General features: G+C 35.6%; 3 protein-coding genes across 7 annotated transcripts; 1 reads left to right on the top strand and 2 right to left on the bottom strand.

Moving 5' to 3' along the window:
* Positions 1–715: 715 nt before the first annotated feature.
* LOC112518836 (putative low molecular weight protein-tyrosine-phosphatase slr0328) lies at positions 716–3,945 on the top strand. The gene is made up of 5 exons (XM_025126591.1): positions 716–1,147; positions 1,353–1,488; positions 2,537–2,604; positions 2,884–2,970; positions 3,723–3,945. The coding sequence occupies exons 1-5, from the start codon at positions 788–790 to the stop codon at positions 3,783–3,785; spliced, it is 714 nt and encodes a 237-aa protein (XP_024982359.1). The 5' UTR covers positions 716–787; the 3' UTR covers positions 3,786–3,945.
* A 277-nt stretch (positions 3,946–4,222) lies between these two features.
* On the bottom strand, positions 4,223–12,169 carry LOC112518835 (histone deacetylase 9). 5 transcript variants are annotated; one of them, XM_025126588.1, is made up of 14 exons: positions 11,994–12,169; positions 11,595–11,707; positions 10,855–11,501; positions 10,646–10,720; positions 10,350–10,569; positions 9,951–10,014; positions 8,666–8,758; positions 8,452–8,560; positions 8,244–8,293; positions 8,072–8,162; positions 5,876–5,946; positions 5,439–5,537; positions 4,609–4,675; positions 4,223–4,528 (listed from the first exon to the last, which is right to left on the bottom strand). In XM_025126588.1, exons 3-14 carry the CDS (start codon positions 10,964–10,966, stop codon positions 4,443–4,445), a joined length of 1,137 nt encoding a protein of 378 aa, XP_024982356.1. In that variant the 5' UTR covers positions 10,967–11,501; positions 11,595–11,707; positions 11,994–12,169; the 3' UTR covers positions 4,223–4,442. The 5 variants fall into 5 exon arrangements, with proteins under 5 accessions (XP_024982356.1, XP_024982354.1, XP_024982355.1 ...); XM_025126586.1 differs by having other exon boundaries at positions 11,384–11,501; XM_025126587.1 differs by having other exon boundaries at positions 11,384–11,501; positions 11,626–11,707; positions 11,994–12,030.
* Positions 12,170–13,917: 1,748 nt separating this feature from the next.
* On the bottom strand, positions 13,918–19,049 carry LOC112520531. The gene is made up of 3 exons (XM_025128986.1): positions 18,902–19,049; positions 14,322–14,481; positions 13,918–14,237 (listed from the first exon to the last, which is right to left on the bottom strand). The coding sequence occupies exons 2-3, from the start codon at positions 14,478–14,480 to the stop codon at positions 14,190–14,192; spliced, it is 207 nt and encodes a 68-aa protein (XP_024984754.1). The 5' UTR covers position 14,481; positions 18,902–19,049; the 3' UTR covers positions 13,918–14,189.
* Positions 19,050–20,825: the final 1,776 nt, after the last annotated feature.

The following is a 20,825-nucleotide window of genomic DNA, read 5'->3' as shown; positions in this document are numbered from 1 at the left end:
TTTTTACACATGAAGTACTGTTTATTGATGCATATTACTTAAAATTCAAGTTTAAAACTAGCTATAACTTATTAAGCTCCATGTTTGAATTCGTGTAACTAACTGTAGATAAGTATAATCAAATAATTAACTCTCTACACACACATATAGAGAGAGACTTGAAATCATGTGAGACAAAATTGTTTTCGTGAGACACGTGGATAACATTTTTACACTTCAAAACTTACAGTAAAACACTGTGAATATAACATTTTGTTGTAAAGTTTCAAATGTAAAAATGTTATCTCACGTGTCTACAAAGATAGACTGATTTTATGTGAACCCAACCCCATATATATATATATATATATATATATATATATAGGGATGTTATTCTACACCCTTTGTCATTCTTACACCTTATACAACCCTCATCTCAACCATTCAATTTTTAATCAATTAATTGTTTTCTAATATAAAATATTAATCATAATTAATAAACTCTATTCATATTCCATAAATATTCAAATCATAATAAATGAACTCCAATCATTTCTATAAATATCTCAATTAATTGGGTTGCAAAGGTTGTACAAATGCATAAGGTTGTAAAAGAAATAAACTCTATATATATATATATATATATATATTGTTATAAATGGAAATTCCAATCACCATTTTTCTTTTTTCAAGATTTATTTATTTTGTGGTGAAAGTGCGATGATACCAATAAAAAAAATCTAACAAAAGAATCCTTGAAAACTTTCCCTTCTCCTTTTCTTTCTCCCAAAACCCACAGCAGCAAGTAATGAGGTCAGTATGCATCCCCCACTTACCAATTTCCCATAAATCCCCCTTTCTTGCAACCACCTTTCTTCCTCTAAATCAACACCCACCTTTTCAAACTTCAAATCTATTTCATCACAGATCACAAATCAAACAAAACCCCATAACCATCATCACATCATCATCATCATCATCATCATCAATGGCTTCAGCAACTCCAACAGATAAAACTATCGAAAAACCCTTCTCTGTTCTCTTCGTCTGCTTGGGAAATATCTGCAGAAGCCCAGCTGCTGAAGGTGTCTTCACTGACTTGGTCAAGAAAAGGGATCTGTCTTCCAAATTCCTCATCGATTCCGCTGGTACCATCAATTACCATGAGGTTTCTGCCTGATTTCATCATGGGTTTCCGTTTCCTCCATTTCTTCTTCATTTTGCAATACAATTTACTTATCTTCATGGGTTGTCTTATTTGCTAATAGAGATTGATTTTTAGGAGTACCCATTTGTGATATGTTCATCAATTTCTTTGATTTCGTTTTTAAATTATGTTCCTTGACAATCGTGTTTGTTTTGATTTGTTGAAGGGCAATCCAGCAGACTCACGAATGAGAGCTGCCTCTAAAAAGAGGGGTATCGAGATCACATCGATATCGAGGCCGATACGGCCTTCGGATTTCAAAGAATTTGATCTCATTCTTGCCATGGACAAGCAAAACAAAGGTGAGATTTGTAAGCATAGTGATCATGAACTATAAGCTAATAAGCCCCTTATTTGCCTTCTTTTATAACCATTCTTTTGTTGTTTGAACTTGAAATCATGCACCAATAAAGTAAATTATGGATTTAAGGGTATTCACTAATGAATGAGGGATTAATTCTGCTAAAGAGTGTTAAAGAACCAATGTTTAGATTATATAAGCATTAAAAGTCCTTTGCCAAACCACAAGGGTGGTGGCTGATTGGTTTGAGCTTGGCTCCAAAGGTCAAAAGTATCAGGAGGTACCAGGTTCAAATCCAAAGAGGAATAAAAATCCACTTGTGGCCACGGAGGTTCAAATGCGGTGACTCCGGGCTATCTGCAAAGCAGGTGGTCGCTCTGGGATTAGTCGGCTTGCATAGCGGGTTGGATATCCAAGTTAATAAAAACAAAGAGTCCTTTGCCATCTAATATGGTATCTCCAATATGTCTATGTGGCGTTAGTGTACGAGGAGGTAGACATCTTTGCAGAATGAATAGGATGTCGGAGGTTCAACTCTAGGCACCACCAAGTCACCAACCTATCCCTCTGGACATACACACGATTTACCTCTCTATGATGGCCGTAGAATCGGTATAGTGGACGCGCTCCAAGACGCTGGCGTCATGCCCTTTTTGCCGAATGGTACCTCTAATTCATGATACAAGAATTTTATTAACCAATCTGCAAAAAAGGGTATGACGCCATCCTTTGGAGAGCATGGTCTTCTAAGTTATACACCACCACCCGTAACCACCATATAAAATCATTAAATAATATTTAGGAGCAACTTTTCACGCCTAGTCTTGTCTAGTAAGATAGACAACTTGTCATGTTCAGTCCCGTCGTTTTCTCTTGTTAGTCTAGTTCTGTCATGTTCAGTTCTATTCAATCCTATTCGGTCTACGTACCAGACGTTACCTTACTAAAACGGAGAAGCTCATTCATCCACATTTTGGTTCATTGTATTCAGTACACTTATGGAATTTTTTTATGAATATTTTGAGTGGAATTTTGTGTATGGATTGCAGAGGATATACTTGCAGCTTTAGAGAGATGGGGTTTTAGAGAGGCATTACCAGCTGATGCATACAAGAAGGTTTGTGTGATGAATTTGAAAGTGTTGGAGAAGGGTGGTGACTGATTGATTTGAGTTTGGCTCCAAAGGTCAAAAGTACCAGGAGGTCCCAAGTTCAAATCCAAAGAGGAATAAAAATCCTCTTGTCGGCTCCGGGCTATCTGCAAAGCAGGTAGTCGTCCTGGGATTAGTCGGCTCGCATAGTGGGTTGGATATGCAGGTTAATCAAAAAAAAAGAAATAATAATAATAATAATGATAATAATAATAATAATAATAATAATAATAATAATAATTGCAGGTTAAGTTGATGTGCTCTTACTGTAAAAAACATGATGAAACTGAAGTGCCTGATCCTTACTATGGTGGACCACAAGGTTTTGAGAAGGTAACTTCTCTTCAATCTAAATTCTTATCTGTATGGAGGATTCAAGGTTTTTCATTTCTCTTCGGGTTTTTTTTGGATAAAGTTTGCATACATCCTGCCTTCAGACTCTACCGTCATGTGGGATATATTGGTTTTGATTTGGTTTATATTTCTCGTTTTCTGTTTTTTGTGGCATTTGTTTCTATCATACGTTGGTAGACGGAGATGGGCAAATGAAAAAAAAAAACAGACTAAACCAATGGAGTTACATTTTTTTCACAACGAGGAACACATGGTTAGAAAATGGAGATTTTAGGTAAAAGGCTCAGATACCGCTAGACCAAAGGCCCTTTGATATAATATAATCAATGTTGTAATCTTGAAATGAGAAAACGGTTGAAGTTGAAGGTGATTTTTCTTAAAGATTTTGAATTTTGATTCTTCGTCCTCTTAATAGTTCCATTAAAAGGCAACATCTGAATCGTTAAGAGATGAATCTTGTTTGGCAAAAAAAAAAATTTGCCTCTTAATGGTTCTAAAACCCTCTAAATGATTTTGTATCATGGATCTCTTTTAACCATTAAGAGCCCTAATTTCATTGTACACAATTACCAAACAATTATATTTTATTTTGCATTATATCACGAGAGTCTCTTAATCATTCTGACCAAACCATTCAGCAATTGTCAAACAGCCCCTGATATTTTTTTGAGGCATGTATTATTGAAGAATGTTGTAAGGTTTTGAGGGTTGGATTGATTTGGTTTGAACAGGTGTTGGATTTGTTGGAGGATGCATGTGAATCGCTATTGGAAACCATTTTGGCTGAATCATAGATGGCTCCATTCTTGTTTTGCTTCTATGGATACCTCTTTGCTTCATTTGTAACCATAGAACTCGATTTGCACTTATTATTCGTACTTTCATTCTACCCGTTTTAAGTGAGATGGGTTTGTGTGTTAGCAATTTAGTGGGACTCACAACTTATTTGGTCAATTATATATAATTGTCTAGTAGTGACTTAATGATATGAAAAGTTGTTTATTCATTAGATTTCTAGAAGACGAGCTTTATGTAGAAAACCAAGTTTTTTATAAACTGTTTTTTCCAATTAAAAAGACGTAGTTCTTTTCATCTATGAAAAAACAACCCTTCTAAGACAAGAACTTTCTTAATCCACACTGACAGCTTTATCCATACAAGGTTCAATGAAAACCAACCAGACAAACCCTAATTGGTTGTTTGTCCATTTGAACAAAACAAAAGGCAAAAATCAAAAGATCCTCTCTTTACAATTACAATTGAAAATCCTTACTGACAACAAATCTGCAAGTAGATTTACAACTAACAAAAAGCAACATAAAACAAGATTTTGTATGGATTTGATTGTTTCTTTGTAATTCCAAATGACTTAAAATCATCAAACCCTAATCTTTCTTCTGATATTCTATCTATACCCTAAATCAAAATACAACTACTGATGCCAGCAGTTTCTAAACGTCCTCCATGTTATGATCGTTGTCGTTGTCTCCTTCGTAGTATTCATCGTCACGTTGAATTTGCTTGTCTTGTGTGTGCTCTGTTGCAAACAAAAGCAACGATTAAAAGACCTGCAAAAACGGCCCCAAGTTTTTGCTGTTTTAGGGTTTGTATACTTACGATCTGCTCGTTCATCAGGGTTCCTCTCGTCTTCATCAAAATCAGGGATATAGAAATCAGGTGGAACCTGCAATCAACCACAGATCCTATTTACTTAATCCATCATGTCAATCTAAATAAAGTCATTGTTTAAGGGGAAAAATGTTGATTATTCAAGTATCTGTCATAAATTTAAGAGCTCTTTGAATAAAACATCATTTCTTAAAACTATGGGCACGTTTCATACACAGATGGGACAGGACTACACATGTCATGGACGGGCCGAGAGTGAGGTAGGCGGGTTAAAAGAATTGTTCAAGGTTTTAAGGGTTTGAATTTGGCATGTGTAGTTTAGTAATTTACCAATCTGATTTTTGTTCTAAATGTCACACCAAATGTGGGACAACAAGTTTTTGTTCTATCCTCGCTTGTCATGTCCTATGTACCAAACACACCCTGAGAGTTTGGTCATCCAAAAGCCAAATCCTATGGTTACAATCCTGTTTACAATTTTAACTAGGAAACTTCTCGGAAAGGGAAAGGCTGCACTTTTCTTTCAACATCCTGGAAATTGTCGTAATTTTCATGGGACGGTGTGAATACAAGTCATTGAGGTGATCTCGTCTTTCTACTACCGTCACCACAATCATGCCATTTTTAAAAAATTTCTCAATTGATACTTGGTCGAAAAGTTAGAAACAATAAATTAACTCATACCCCTCTATGCCAAAATAATTGCATAATGGAAGTGTTTCACCATCAATCAAGCAAGATAGATGTGAACAAGAAGGTATTTCATGTGTAACTACGATAATTATCCTAGTACTCGAGTTTGTTTTTATACTACTTGCCTCTTGCATTTGTACGCTTGGGGCATGTTGGATGCAACGTAGATTTTCCATAACTTGCATCTTTATGGTGCCTAGGTAGGACTTGCTGTTGAAATTTTCCTGTCCAACCCAGCAACAAACAAATCAGCGTCATTTTGGAAAATAACCTAAAAACTCATTTTTAATCAAATCCATGACCTTCTCATGAGCATGGAGCCATTTTTCCCTAGTAGATCAGGAGGTCATGGATTTAAAAAATTAAATCATGAAGGTCATATGGCTAAATATCCGAAATAAATGATGATCAAGAGCATCACCATATGAGACTGGTATGATATAAAAGCCTACACAGTATGCAGACACCACATTCTCTAGAAAATACCGCAAGTAAAATGAAAACTCAGAATTGCTCAAATCCAGATAACCGAACAGAATAAGGAAAGAAGGAAATGACTTACAATATGACCACTTGGAATCCTTAACGAACACTCTGGAGCAAAATACTTGATATAGTCATTGTCTGGGATCTCTGCAAAAGGAGGAAGAGGTTTAGTTCACATGAAACAAAGTAATTTCAGATAAATGTCATCCCTATAGTGGACAAAGGATGTAGATCCACCAATTGTGTTAAATAACCAAATCAAATGAACCTGGTATATCCCCACTCGAAAGCAGGGTCAGTGCCCCAAAGAAAAAAGTGTGGGTGAAAAGAGAGAAAAAGACCAAAGACAAGTAAATGGTAGCATTTGCAGGAAAAGAAAGAAATTGGAACAGGCACAATGAAACATATAAAAAGTAATGAAACAAACACAACCCTTCATATAATCAGCTCCCCAACCCTCCCCCTGACCCACCATATACCTCTCTAGCTCCCTTCTTCCTATCCACACTAGCTACAGGTAGGGCTGCAAACGAACCGAACGTTCAGCGAAGCATTCGGCAGGAAGTTCTTTTATGTTTATTTATTTAATAAAGAACGAACATGATCACGTTTTTTTTGGTTTGTTTAGTTAAGTGGACGAACATGAACAATGGTCTTGTTCGTTCATTTATATATAAATACATTTATATATTATGACATTAATATGTGAAATATATTTCAGAATTCCTTTTTTATCTCTCCTATTTACTCGGTTTTTCATTTCGTTATGTTATTTTTTAGGAACGAAACGATGAGTAATGGTGGTTGCTTTTAGTATATTTGTGTTTGTTCGTTTAGCATCTTAACGAACATAAACGAACACAAGCAAGCATATTTTCTTAACGGACGAACATGAACACAAAAAAAATCGTTCATTTCGCGTTCGTAAACGAACGAACATAAACAAACACAAACAAGCATGTTTTCTTAACGAACGAACATGAACACACAAAAAAAATCGTTTGTTTCGTATTCGTTCATTTCTTCGGTTAAGTTAAATGAACGAACACAAACAAGCCTCCGTTCGTGTTCGTTCGGTTCCTTTACAGCCCTAGCTACAGGTTCCCCAAACACCCAAGTCTACTACCTTAGTCCCACGTCTCCAGTAACTCTGTCCTTAGAAATGTCATATCCACCAAGTGTTAAATAAAACATATTGAGATAGTGAGAGACTCAAATAAGAAGGCTAAATATCGTGAGAAGGTAAGAAGGGAAGGTTAAAATCTATTTGAAGATGCATATGTGAACCTATATGAATAATTTGTAATGTCAGTTCACATAAGCATATCCATAGAGATTTTTTCAATGATTCACATATGAACCTTCCCTTCTTACCTTCTCACGATATTTAGCATTTTTATTTGAATCGGCCCCTATTGAGATATTGATAAAGAAATAGACCACATTAAAGTGAAATCAAACATATAGCAGAACCTATGATGTGAAGACATCAATCATGCATCTTGAGTTATAGAAACAGAAGGACGACGTAGAAGTTCTAGATATACAAGGAAATGATCACCACAACCGAGCTACAGAAAATTCATTGCTAAAGTAAAGAAAGCAGATGACAAATATTCGGACTTAATATAAATATGCAATAGTGGACGATTCTACAAGCATTGCAACTTCCATCAACAAGGAGAAAATTATAACAAATAGAAGTGAATTAGATAGGAAAGAGAGACAGACATTAACAAGTTAAGTAACACAAACAAACATACGCAAAGGAGACAGATGAAGGAGAACCATACACCAGCTTCTACAAAATACCACCAGAAAGGAATGCAAGGAGAACATGTAATCATTTTGACTTGATTCCAATCAAATTACAAATTTGCATAACTTGTAAACTCATCAATCGTGGATAAGACAGCATCAGAATTTTATTAAGCAGTGCATTTATCACATTCAGTTTCATTTCACATCTCAACCCCAAACAGCTAGCACTCTAACATAACCCTCGTATCATGGGAATGGCAACCACAAAGGACAAATGAAATAAATTGGATTAAAAGAAAGTAACTTTCTATCTAGAATCAAAAGCAAAAGAAATGGTTGCTTTCAACCAAAAGAATATGATTCTGCATTTATGCCTCTTATCTTTTAATCTTTCTTAATGAAGCAAAAAACTTTGCAAAAAAATAGTGATATGGTGCTAATCTGGGATAAAAATATTAAAAGACCTTGTAACCCAAGTAGCACATGAAACAATTATGATAGAAATATATACCATTAGCAAGCTCCGTGTCTAAAAGAACTCCGGTTTCAACAGTCCAACACCGAGCAACATTCTCTTTGGTATATCCTCCACCTCCAGTTACCTGCACGAAAACCTGCCATATTAGTTTCTAATAGATAACAGCTTAGAACACAAGGCAGATTTCATTAGAAAATAAACCTACCAGCAGAGGCAAATTAAATTTTTTTACAATCCTAACACATTCTGCATGTCCTGTAAGAAGCAGTTCAAAAGTAACAAGAAGTAAGTAATTCAGCATAAGCCAATTCATCTGTTACTTGGACATGCTAAAGATATCCAAGTTAATTGATGCAATGTGAATGCACTGAAAACAATAACCAAGTAGGTTTTAATTACAATAAGACTAGCACCATCTATAGAGAGGTTGAAGCAGCCCAGCCGGTCCCCAGCAAGTGAATCTGCCCCGCACTGGAGAACTATCACACCTGGTTGATATGTTTCAACAACCTTCGTGATGATCTACAAAATTCAGACATTGAAATCCAGCCTTATATCAGTGCCATCATTATAATGAAAAACAGGAAAGACGTCTAAGTTCTGATACTTCTTCTACTTGAAACTTACGGTTTTAAACAATCGAGTAAAACTCGTGTCGTCTATGCCATCCTTCAAAGGGACATTAATCGCATAGAATTTTCCTTCTCGTTCACCAATTTCCTACAACACAAATAAGATCCATGACTTTCGTTTTAATTCTGGCTTCATAATGAGCTCCAAATGAGTCATACTCACAACGCCCACATTCTAGCTATGATCTTTAACTATGATAAAGACAAAATCACCTCTTAGGATTAAGAAATAATCACTTCAAGTTGCCAACACAAAAATATCCACGGTATGGTATCACCACAGTTTCAGTTGAAGAAATTTATCATTATCATGAATTCATGATTCATACTACCTCTCATATGTCAAGAATGCCAAACAAACATTTGCAGAAACATTCTTATCCAAATCAAATAAACCTGAGATTCGTTTTCTAACCCATCTATATCATTATTTAGCTCAAATCTGGATATATAATTCACAGAGAACCTTCCATTACTACATAGTCCACTGTGTTGATAATTGCTTGCACTAAATTATACTGTAGCTATATTTTTTTCAAAAGATTCTAGCTTCTACTCATCTAGTCATTTGCCATTTTATTGTGTAGGTACCATTTATATGTTGTGAGAAGAAATGAAGATGTGACCAGGTCCCATTTACTAGATGCAATGTGACCTAAAGAAGGAATCACAAAATGACGGAGAATCAACAGGAATGATATAAATAAATGAAACTCTAATGAAATCCATACAAACAAGGATGCAAAAAGAAGAATAGTTAATACATAAACAATATAATAGCTTGGTATGCCACTTTGGCCATAAACTTCACCTCAAACATGGACATGGGCACCAGAAACGAGGAAAGAGAACACACAACTGTTGGCTTAGAATATGGATGGAGAAGAGAATAGAGAACTTGAGATGGCAACCTATTTTATTGTGCACTGCAGAAGGGATTGATTGCCTTGATATAATGAAACACATACAAGGAAAGCAAAATTTTAATGGCTTGCTTCCAAAGGTCCAATCACACAACCAATTCCTGCCAACCAGGAAAAAAAAAATCGGTTTCCATTGTGACAGGTGAAAGGGTATTTCTAGTCTGCCTCAGGGACAAATGTAGGATCTCATGCACAAGTGTTAAGCCTGGTAGACCACTGATCCATTAGCAACCCCTTTACATTAGCATCGCTGGTATTATCAACTCCACAAAAAATAAGCAGCACATGCTAAAACACACTGTGAACAGTTCAAACTCCAAATAGTAACTATACAAAAAACAGGGGAGTGTCAAGTACCTTAACATCACCAGATCCAGGAAAGAACATATTTCCGTACTTGTGAAAACTAACAGTCATTACCCTGACAAGTTAGAGTATCACAAATTAGAACTTGTGCCAGAGACAAAATGGGTGTAAAATAAGTATAACAGTGATTATTTTAACATATTGATATATGGTCAGTCGTCTAAATTCCAATATGTTTCTAACAACATCCATTAAAATTGTTTCTCTACTAACATTGTTTGAAAAATGGAAGGAGATACTACGACTATGAGGCAACCAAATCATGTTACTCAGGAGATGAAGCTACTTATCCCAAACTTTCACTCACATTTTGATAAATTATAATTGAATCTTCCATAAATATCTATTTTATTGTCGGTGTGAAACTACAGAATGTGAAAATCCTGTTACCTGTCAGTGAAGTAAAAGGCTTCTTCTACACCATCACCATGATGAACATCTATATCAATATACAGAACACGTGCATGATACTTGAGAAGCTCCAAAATGCCCAAAACCAAGTCATTGATATAACAAAATCCAGACGCCTCGCACTTTTTGGCATGGTGTAATCCCCCAGCCCAATTTATGGCAATGTCGCAAAGCTGATTATTTAATCTGCGTGCAGCATCTGCTAGCAAGGATAAATACAATGTATGCATGAAAATTGTATTTTTAACTAAAATACTCTTTGAGCTGAAACTTACCAATTGTTCCGCCAGCATATATTTGGCAAAACTCAAACAAATCATCAAAGACAGGACAATCTTCTCCAAGTTTAACTGAATATCGAATAAGGTTAGATAGAAATTGACAGTGTAACAAGTCTTAATAGGTGTATTAGGTGCAAGTAATTGAGATTAATATCCTTAACAGGGATCAAAAAAAGAAACACAGAGAGGACAAACTAATATACTTGTAGGACCTGACACCAGGGAAGTCATCGGTGTCCACACTAAGTCACATTCATACACTTGTGTGAAAACAAGACACCTGCATTTGGCTTTCTTTGTAGTGAACTTTTGCATACGTAAACTTTTGGTGAACTACTTCTTGTTAGCACATAGAGACATGCAAAAGCTGTACTGACATGATTATGCTATGCAATGGAACAGCCAAGCTCATTACCACCCAGACCATATATGAAAGGATGTTCGGAACAAAAAAGTAACTCAAGCAGTCAATTTGGTACATCTATTTTCATGAAGGTTGATGAATCTTCAAAGACATGGGAACAGTTACGAGCAATACTATTGAAAGATCCAATAACACCAAAACAGAACAATGAAATTTAAACCTATGATTTTCCAAGTAAATTATGTCTCTTCACACCATGATAAAACATTTAGACCTTGCCCGAAATAGAAATGCTAAATCTCCTTTAAATCAGGCATTACAAACATCTGCTTAGTATTATCCAGAAGCCGTCCAAACAAATTTCTTACACTTTGCCATTTCCTCTGGAAACAAATGTTGGGTATCTGGGTTTATCCGCTGCAAAAACTCCACATAATCGGCCGAGTGAAACTGAGCTAGCTCCACTGGATATGCCTTATGAGGCCTCTGTATTAATATCACACATTATATATCATCAACGAAACATATCAAGTTATCAACCTCAGTACCAGAAACCAAAGACTAGACAGAAAAGCTAACATAAATTTCCATCTTCTTGTGAAGTTCATACGAAAGCACCAGATGATGAGTCATACATAACCGATGCGGCTTCATTGGATGGTTCGGTCCAAAATAAACATTACCAACATCCCCTGCAAAAGTAGATTACCCCAATTTTCACAATCATTTTCATAACCAATTGTTAGCAAAATAATCGCAGCTCTCATACGCAGAGAAAACTATTCGTTTTCGTCCCTGTTAAAAACAAACAGCTATCTCACCAGTACATAAAGTTCTAGGGTTTGGGATTATCAGGCAAAACAATCAAAAATAAGTTGAAAAGGATCTAGAAGAACTGAATCAGGATACTGCAAGAATATTTTCTCGACAATGGTACGTGCATATACAGATAGAGAAAAAGGAGCTTGAAAAACATACCATCGTAGAAGTAGGAAATTTTGTCTTTTGACCGCATGTTAACGGCGGAGGAAACCAAATTCTCAGACAGAAAACAGTGAAATATCAGTGTTGAAGTCTAAAACCACCATTGATGAGGTTCTATCGCAGCTATGATGAGAGCTCTTTCGCTTGGATGAAAATGGAGCCGGTGACTGTCGTGGGTTTGAGCGGATTTTTACCAGACGACGATCTTAATAGCGCGAGCGAGTTGAGTATCTTTTGGCATGTTGAATTTTTGGTCCCTGTACTTTTACTTGTTTATTAAAGTTAGGTATTAACTTTGAAAATGCTCATGTTTGCCCCTTATAGTTTAATAACACAATTAAGAGTGCTCAAAACCCCGGCCACCCCAACCTAACCCGAAGCAACCCGATATGTAATCGAGTTGTAAAATCTTCAAACCATAGGCATAGGATTGGATATGGGTTATGATTGTTCGAACCCAAACTCAATCCGATGAACCCAATATCCTTTTATTTTTTGGTATTAATATAATTGTAAAGTCTCAATTAATATGTACATTAGAAAATTACACCATCATGTACCATCTTCAAATACCTATGTTTTCGATATTTTTTTATTTCTATGTAACTTCTTTGTATATATATTCAGTAAATGTGAACATATATACAAACCGAGTAAAATAGTTGAATAGGATATATTTAGTATTTAAGAAGCCGAGTAAGCTCTACCAAACGATTGATGATGAAAAAAAAGTTATGAATAGAGAAAACAAAATTTTCAAAACTAAAAACATATTTTGATGTACCAAAGTATCAATTTGACCAACCCATACAATTTAAGTTGTGTTGGGTTGCACTTTGGTTTGAGGAGGAAGAAGTGGTGGGAGATGGTGATCTTATATCTTCTTTAATACAACAACATAGCTTCCTTATCTCCTTCCATGTACATAACTTTTCTCTTTTACTTTCAAATTGATTACTCTTTTGGGAAATTAATCGAAATAGTAATTTTCAGTCTTTTGATTCATCTCTTAGCTATTTCTCTTCTCAAGTTTTAAAAATATCATTACCTTTACAAATGGCACTTTCTCAATTCACGGAGGAATCAAAACGTAAGAAAAATTCTAAACATGATCCGCATTTACATGGACCAAATCTGTAAGTTAGATAAAGGTCAAGTGGCGCTTTGTCACTTGCGTGTTGGAACTAATTTATAGGTTTGCTCCCTGTATTCAAGGACCATGTCCAGAAATTATTTTTTTACATTTTCACCCCTCCATAAGTTGAAAAATTGTTACTTGCAAAAATAACATGTTTATGAAATTTCGGGATAGAAAATGTTAAGAGATGAATTCAAAGCCTAAAAATGGGCTATTTTAATTAATTCATCCCTTTAATTTTAAGTATAATAAGTAGGAAGAAAAAACTATGTAAATGGGTTTTTGTAAATTCTTTATACAAATGTGGATCCTTAAGCAAATTTGCATAAAGATATTTTGTTATATGAAAATCAAGTTTACAAAAATGTGCAAGGCATTTCTACATTCTCAACCCTTGCTATGCCTTTTACCGGGTAAGAGTATTTTCCCTCACCTAACAAATTCTCAACCGTTGCTATGCCTTTTACCGGGTAAAATCTTGGTCCTTGCCATGCTCACTCGATAAGGTAATTGACACATGGTAAGCGCTTGCTCGGTAAGCATTTAGTAAACGACCCCTTAGGTTCAAGACCAACATAACTTGTATTGCAAAGACCCCAACAGGTTTGAGTGGTTAAGGAAACCGGAAGGTGCACTAATCCACATGATCAGGGCCCGCCGCCACATAGACCTAAACCGGCAATGCCCTCTATGGGGGTTGGCATGACCACAGGAGTTTTTGCACCCAACGAGAATGCGAACTTGGGGAGTAAAACGAACTACCCTTATTGACCCAAGAGATGGCCATCAAGCTAAGCCCTTACCATTCACATTCATGCTAAAAGAACAGAAAATATAACGTCAAAATGCAGCGGTGCAGGTTCAACCCGCTGCCAAACAAATAAATGATGACCGATATCAGACCACCGTTGCTAGCAACACGTCTGCTACCACATAATTATTCAAAGTTCATAAAACCAGAAACTCGAACAACGCGAGAGTCTAATACGAAAAGGGAATTCAAAAGTAGTAAACTGTTTATGTGCCTTCATTGGGGAAAAAACTTCAGATTCTCATTCTTTCTTTCCGATTCCATGAGACATGTTATAGATTCCCCGTCCCTAAATAAAAATATGCAAATGTGTTATAAGAGAACATTGCCACACACATGCCAAAAGTTGTTTTGGAGAAAGTAGGGAACTCACAATGAGAAACAAACAAGAACCCGCGAGAGCGAGAGGAATGGCAACGGATGTGAGCTTGTCCACAGGACCTTTCAGATGAGTGTGTTTGTGGATGCTTTGAAACAATCTTTGCTTCTCAATGAGCTGTTCTCTCGGTCTAAAAGGTGCCTCGTCCGACATCCTGCAGTATAAATATCACATTTTAAATTTTCCCTAATGTTAAGAGTGTATGAATGTAACCAAACCAAATGAACTCGATGTATGTCACTCAAAGGTAGGGTCGTGTAACATCTCAAGCCAACCGTACCAAATATTGTCCGCTTTATCCACACCTGGACTCACGGTTTTAAAACACGTCTGATAGAGAAGGTATCCAATCCCTCCCTTACAAGGCAATCTTAGTTCTCCCAACCCATGTAAGATCTTACAATCCATCCCTTTTGGAAGACCAACATCCTCGCTGGCACACCAGTCCGGTTTAGGAATCAGTTCCTTGCTCTGATACCATTTGTAGCATCTCAAGCCAATCGTACCAGATATTGTCCGTTTTGTCCACACTTGAACTCACGGTTTAAAACGCGCCAGATAGAGGATGTATCCAGTCCCTTTTTAAAGCAACCTTAGTTCCCTTCCCCAACCGATGTGGGATCCTACAGGTCAGGGATGAGAAGAACACAAACCTGACATATACCCCAAAGAGTAGAGTGCTTGTTTTGGTAAGGCCTCAAGTGTGGCATGTCTTTATAGGCCCTTCTCTTCTTCACTCAAAGGGGCAATGCACCAGCCAGCCAGTGTGGTGGCGAACACGCTGTGCTGTAAGCTAAGCTGTTCACCAGGGTGTTTTGTGCTCTACAGATGCATTTGGCACCGGGACAAATCGCAAATCAGGAGTCGGGACTAAACCAATAGAGTATTTAATAGAGGCTTCATCGGGGAACATTTTTCTGGATTTCACAAGAATGGGATGCAAGCAAGAAATTCACACACAGAGCAGGCAACAACTTCAGTGACTGAAAATGTGCATAAGCAACCTTTCAACATTGGTACATATTGCAGCAAGAACACATCCATAATGTACTTTATTACTTGTATCGTTTTAGTAGAGCCAAGAATGTCATGTTATTAGAATATTGTGTACAGTAAATTCATGTTTTATTATGAGCTATTTACCTTGAAATATAGTTATAAGAAACAGTTGTGGATGTTGTTAACACCTCCAACGGCCTTCTCATGAATCGGGGAAACATGTTGCTCAAACTATTTTATCAATTATCAATAAATCTTGTTTTATAATTATATTTCATAGAATGTTAAAAGTACAATTTTCTGTCATTTAGATTGTTCATTAAGCATAAAAAAGAAACAACATTTGTGCAGTTAGCATTTACTCCAAACAAATATCATTTATCTGAACGCCACTTAGTGAAGAAAAAAACAAATAGCCCTAAAGCTTTAACAAATTAACAAAGCAACATAGATGATAATAGTAATACGTATCATGTAACAACAATAGTTCAAGTCATGAAATATAAATCGAATAAATAAGTACCAATTTTCATTAGTAAAAGTCTTCAAATCGATTTCACTTCTTATACTTAAAAATATGTATGTCGAACGATGAAATATATTATGTTTGTATATCACAAAGAACAAAGCACTTCTAATGTAGAGTAGAACTGGTCACAATTAACATCTTGCAATAAAATCAAATAATTATGAACCAGTAGTAAGCAGTTTAACTCAACCCACAACTGATAACCGATGCATTACCAATCCGAATGTTTGTTGTGCATCACCAGTCAACAATTAGTTTCTAAAAGTGACTAAAAGAGAAAGATAAATATAAACCAAATTCAATCTTGATATCAAGATTTTCAAGTTTGTCACACAGATAAGAAAGTAAACAAAATACAAAAGAACTATAAAAATGAGGACATGCTTCTGGATATTATCCCTGAAGTTAAAGCAATAAATGGCCTTTGGAGTAGATGGCAGGTCTGCGTCCATCCCACCTTCAGACGCTACTTTGACTTTCAATGGGATATATTGGGTTGGTTTGGTCTGGTTTTTATGGCCTTTTCTAAAAGCTTATAGGAAGATGGTAAAACTTGTAATAAAATAAAAAACACCAACACAGATCAGATCTCTATCAACTCAATAACAGTCCAAGTTAATGTAACCTGAAAAGATACAAACACATTGATGGTATAGAAAATGAATCCTGGGTTCCTAAAATATGAATAGTGGTCCATCTTCAACGTTTAGGAGTAACCGTTCTTGTGTGGTTTAAGGAAACATTGTTGATGAAAATGGAGAATGACAACAGTCGTTCCTATTTATTGCAAATTAAACACACATCCAACTAAATGACACGAACAGAATTAATTCTTCACTCATAGAATAAAGTGAGAAAATTAGATCAGATTGTCCCTGAGAAAAAGATGCATTTCTAGAACTGGAATACAAATTTTGAGCCACTTAGTTCATGTTTGGATGCTTGTACATTATACCCAAGCTGGAGAAAGGGTATTTACAAGTTAGACGATGTTATCACCCGATTTTCACAATGGCCTACTTATGTAATTTGCAGTTCTAGAGAGATTAACCCTAATTAGTAAAAATAACGACAGTTGTATATTTTCCATGTAAAGAGGCTTTTTGTATACAAAATAATTATCTTTTGTACAGTGGACTACAATTATGGACTAGAAAGCTAATTAAGGGTGTGTTTAGTACGCAGACATGACAGAACAAGACAGTTGTTCAGCATTTGGTAAGACGTGAAAGGACTGGTTAAATGACCAATTTAACCCCAGTGAGTTTTTTAGTGTTTTTTTACCTGATAAACAATCGCATTAACAACGATTGATTTATGCTAGAAAATCAAGTGATTCATATTTTGTAGTAAAGCATATGACAAATTTAAAATAATCGACATGTTCATAGCTCATGATAAAACTCATCCTCAATCTGAACAAAATTACAATAATCGACAGGATTGCATTTTTGATATTGTAGATATGTAAGTTGCATATTAAAAAAGTAACAAAGGTAATTCGTATAGACAGGTGATTCATATGAACAAAGGTAAACCAAATAAAAACAGAAAACAATGAGAGAAAACAGATCACAGAAACAAAAATCGATTTATGCAGATAGAACAAAATATCAGAGAGAATACTGAAATCTGAGAGAAACCAAAAGTCGAGACGGATCAGAGAGAAAACCGAAATCGATTTATGCAGACAGATCATCAAAATCGATCGATCTAGGGTTTACCTGAAGAGGGATGCATGAAAAATGAGGCGATTACTTGAGACGATAACCTGAGACGATCTTTGATTTCAAAGCCTTCGATTTCAGTATGAGAGGCTTTAAAGAGAAGAGAGGTGTATTAGCTTGAGGGGTGTAATGGTACATTAGGTCTTGTTCCACTTAAGACCTGTTTGTTTTAGGGCCTGTTTGTTAGTAGCTTAATGACCTTAATGGGACTCCCAACTTATTCGGTCAGCTATACATGATTGTTTGGTAGTGGCTTAATGATATAGAAAGTGGCTTATTCAGTAAGCTTCTATGCAGAGCTTTATGCAGAAAGCCAAGTTTTTTTACAACTTGGCCCTCTTAAAAAACACGCTCCTTTCATCTATGAGAACACCCTTCCACATAAAAACCTTCTCAATCTATATAGACATATTAATCCATACGGACAGCTTTATCCGTATAGGACATAATGGAAAACCAACCAAACAGCCCCTTAGTTCCATGGATAGGAGGGAACAGGCGTGCTCGACATTTGTCCAAGTTAGTTCCTGTCTGTTCCACATAAAGCCACGCCAAACATGGGACAGGGTGTTCTGACAGGGTGTTCTGCTCTGTCCGGTGCAGCCTACCAAATCCCCCTAAAAACATGCATCTCATAACATGGATTCATTGAACAAGCAAAGCCACTAATTTGAATCAGAGGCATTACCATAAACTATAGCTTTCTGAAAAAGTGCACATACACACTAATATAAACGGACCATCAATGATTGGCCAAATTTCCATCTATCTACACTCATGCTTAACATACATCTTGCAGCACCGGCTGAGTCAATGAATCAAACTCATACCCAATCAATCGTAATTAGGACAAACACCCAAACCCTTGATAAAGAAATGAAAATTAACAATTTCACACCCATAATACAAGCATGTCATCAATTTTATTCCACTTTTTTTAATTTTAGCTCAATAGCATCTGGCGACCCATTTCCAACACAAGCTCGATGACACCTGTAACTCATCACGCTCACAAAGTTCAATTCCATCCCAGAATTCAAACAAGACTCTTAACTCAAATCTAAACAGATATTTCCGAAACCAAAATACAGTATACAGATCGAGAAACTTGCAATACAGATTGAGATGCAATTTGACCAGAAAATAGAGCTCGTAAACGTTACACTCCATATATCCTCTAGCAAAAGAACAATCAAACAAGACGCTGCATAACTATGGACTTGTTACGATCTAACTCTACAAACAATAAACCTAGACATTAAATTAAATTTCTACGATGCAATCGACAAAGGAATCAAATCGAGTTATTATAGACTTGCCTGATCGATGATAAAGTGAGAGTATTCGCGCAAAAGCAGGTACGGAGAATCGATGACCTAGAAACCACGGAAGAGGCAAGGATGCAGCGGGATTACGGGTCGATCGGATGAAATAATCTAGGCGCAGCCGGAATTGGGTGTGCTGATTTGGGCTTCGTTAAGTGGGCTTTGGAGTTGGCCTTTCTGCTCGTTTATCGGTTTAAATTTTAAAAAGTAAATTACGTTTTCCGTCCCTATGGTTTATTAAAATTTACGATTATTATCCTTGTGGTTTAGAAATTACAGGTTTCATTCCTATTATTTATAATATATCGTCATTTTCGTCCTTATGATTTATAATTTATCATTGTTTCTGTCTCCATGGCTTACAATTCTTTATTGTTTTGATCATTTATTCTTAAAAATAGGAACTAGTTCAGAGACGAAAATAGAATAAATTATGAACCATATGAACGAAAATTACAATTTCTAAATCATAGGGAAAACAATCACATTTATTAACAAACAACAGGGATGAAAGTCGTAATTTACTCTAAAAACTAAAAAAATATATATATATTTCGTTATGAATTATGTTGATTTTATATAGGGATGTCGGGGTGTTTATAATAACCGTTGATTAAAAAAACTGGTCAAATCAAATCAAATCAGGTCATTTTTTATGGTCTAGACAGTTTAATTGCCTGACTTGGTTTAAAACTAAACCTTACGAGTTTGTCGAATATGTTGATTGAAGTACTGATTTGATGTTTAAACTTTCAAACTGCTTACATATAACATTATATATATATATATATGAGTGGATTCCAGTGAGAAGATGAGAACAATATATTCAACTACTTTATATACATGTTTTTATCATTGTTACTGAAACTTTAATAAATTCATACATGTGAAAGTGATCAGATGTATGTAAAAGTTCATGAAAATAAAAACTTGTTTCGTTTTTAGCACATTGTTTACCAAACATCTACCATCACTGATAGCCATCTCTCTCTCTCTCTCTCTCTGTGTGTGTGTGAAAAGAATGGAGGCCTCTGCCAACAAACCCCATCAGCAAACTTCATCCGACCAACCCACCCAATAAACACTATCGATAGATACAAAGCCCACAACTCTATTCTTTTCCCCGCGACGAACGCCCCAACGATGGGTTTATTGACGTTGGTGGGTCTTTTCTTCCAGTTAAAAAATCGAGGGTTTTGTTTGATAACATGAGTGGAAAATATAGGGGGCGAAGTTGGTTATTTGCCAACGGATAAAAAATGGAGGGGCGATGGTTTTGTTTATACGTGATCGGGACTTCTTTTGGGGTGGATAGGAGAGAGAAAGAGAACAAAGAGAAAGTAATAGTATTTAGGTGGGGTTCCTATTATTTTTCTTGTCTTTATTTATTTTACAATAAATAATTAATAACATATAATATGTTTTTTTTATTTAATAGAAAAGAAAGAAAATGACTAAATACTCTTCGTTAAACTAGATTTAACGAACAAAATTAACGACGGTTAGACGGAGAGACGAAAACCGTTAGATAATGACAAACGTGAAGGACCAAATCCGAGTTTTTTAAGTTTAAGAATGTTATTTATATTTCATTATGCAATATATCATGAGTGCCTCTAAATCATTTGACCACTTGATTATTCTGCATCAAACTATTCATCAATTGGCAAACAGCCCCTATGTGCATAAATACATTGTACCATTTGTTTAAATTTTGGATCTCTTAAAATTAATTTTTTCAAGAAAACTATAACTCTTCTTTTTTAATACTAGAAGCGTACTCGCGCAATGCAGCGAGATGCATCATGATTTTAATATTTCATTTTATTCTTTATCTCAGTCGATATTATAATATGGCTTTATGTGATTTTGAGAAAGTGATAATGTTTTTATTTTTGAATAAAATATATATGTTTGA

This window comes from Cynara cardunculus, assembly GCF_001531365.2.
Source record: "Cynara cardunculus var. scolymus isolate 2C chromosome LG 10, CcrdV1, whole genome shotgun sequence".
In the NCBI taxonomy this organism is placed as follows: domain Eukaryota; kingdom Viridiplantae; phylum Streptophyta; class Magnoliopsida; order Asterales; family Asteraceae; genus Cynara; species Cynara cardunculus.
Note: the sequence above shows the minus strand (reverse complement) of the source record. Positions and strands in the feature narration are given on the sequence as shown.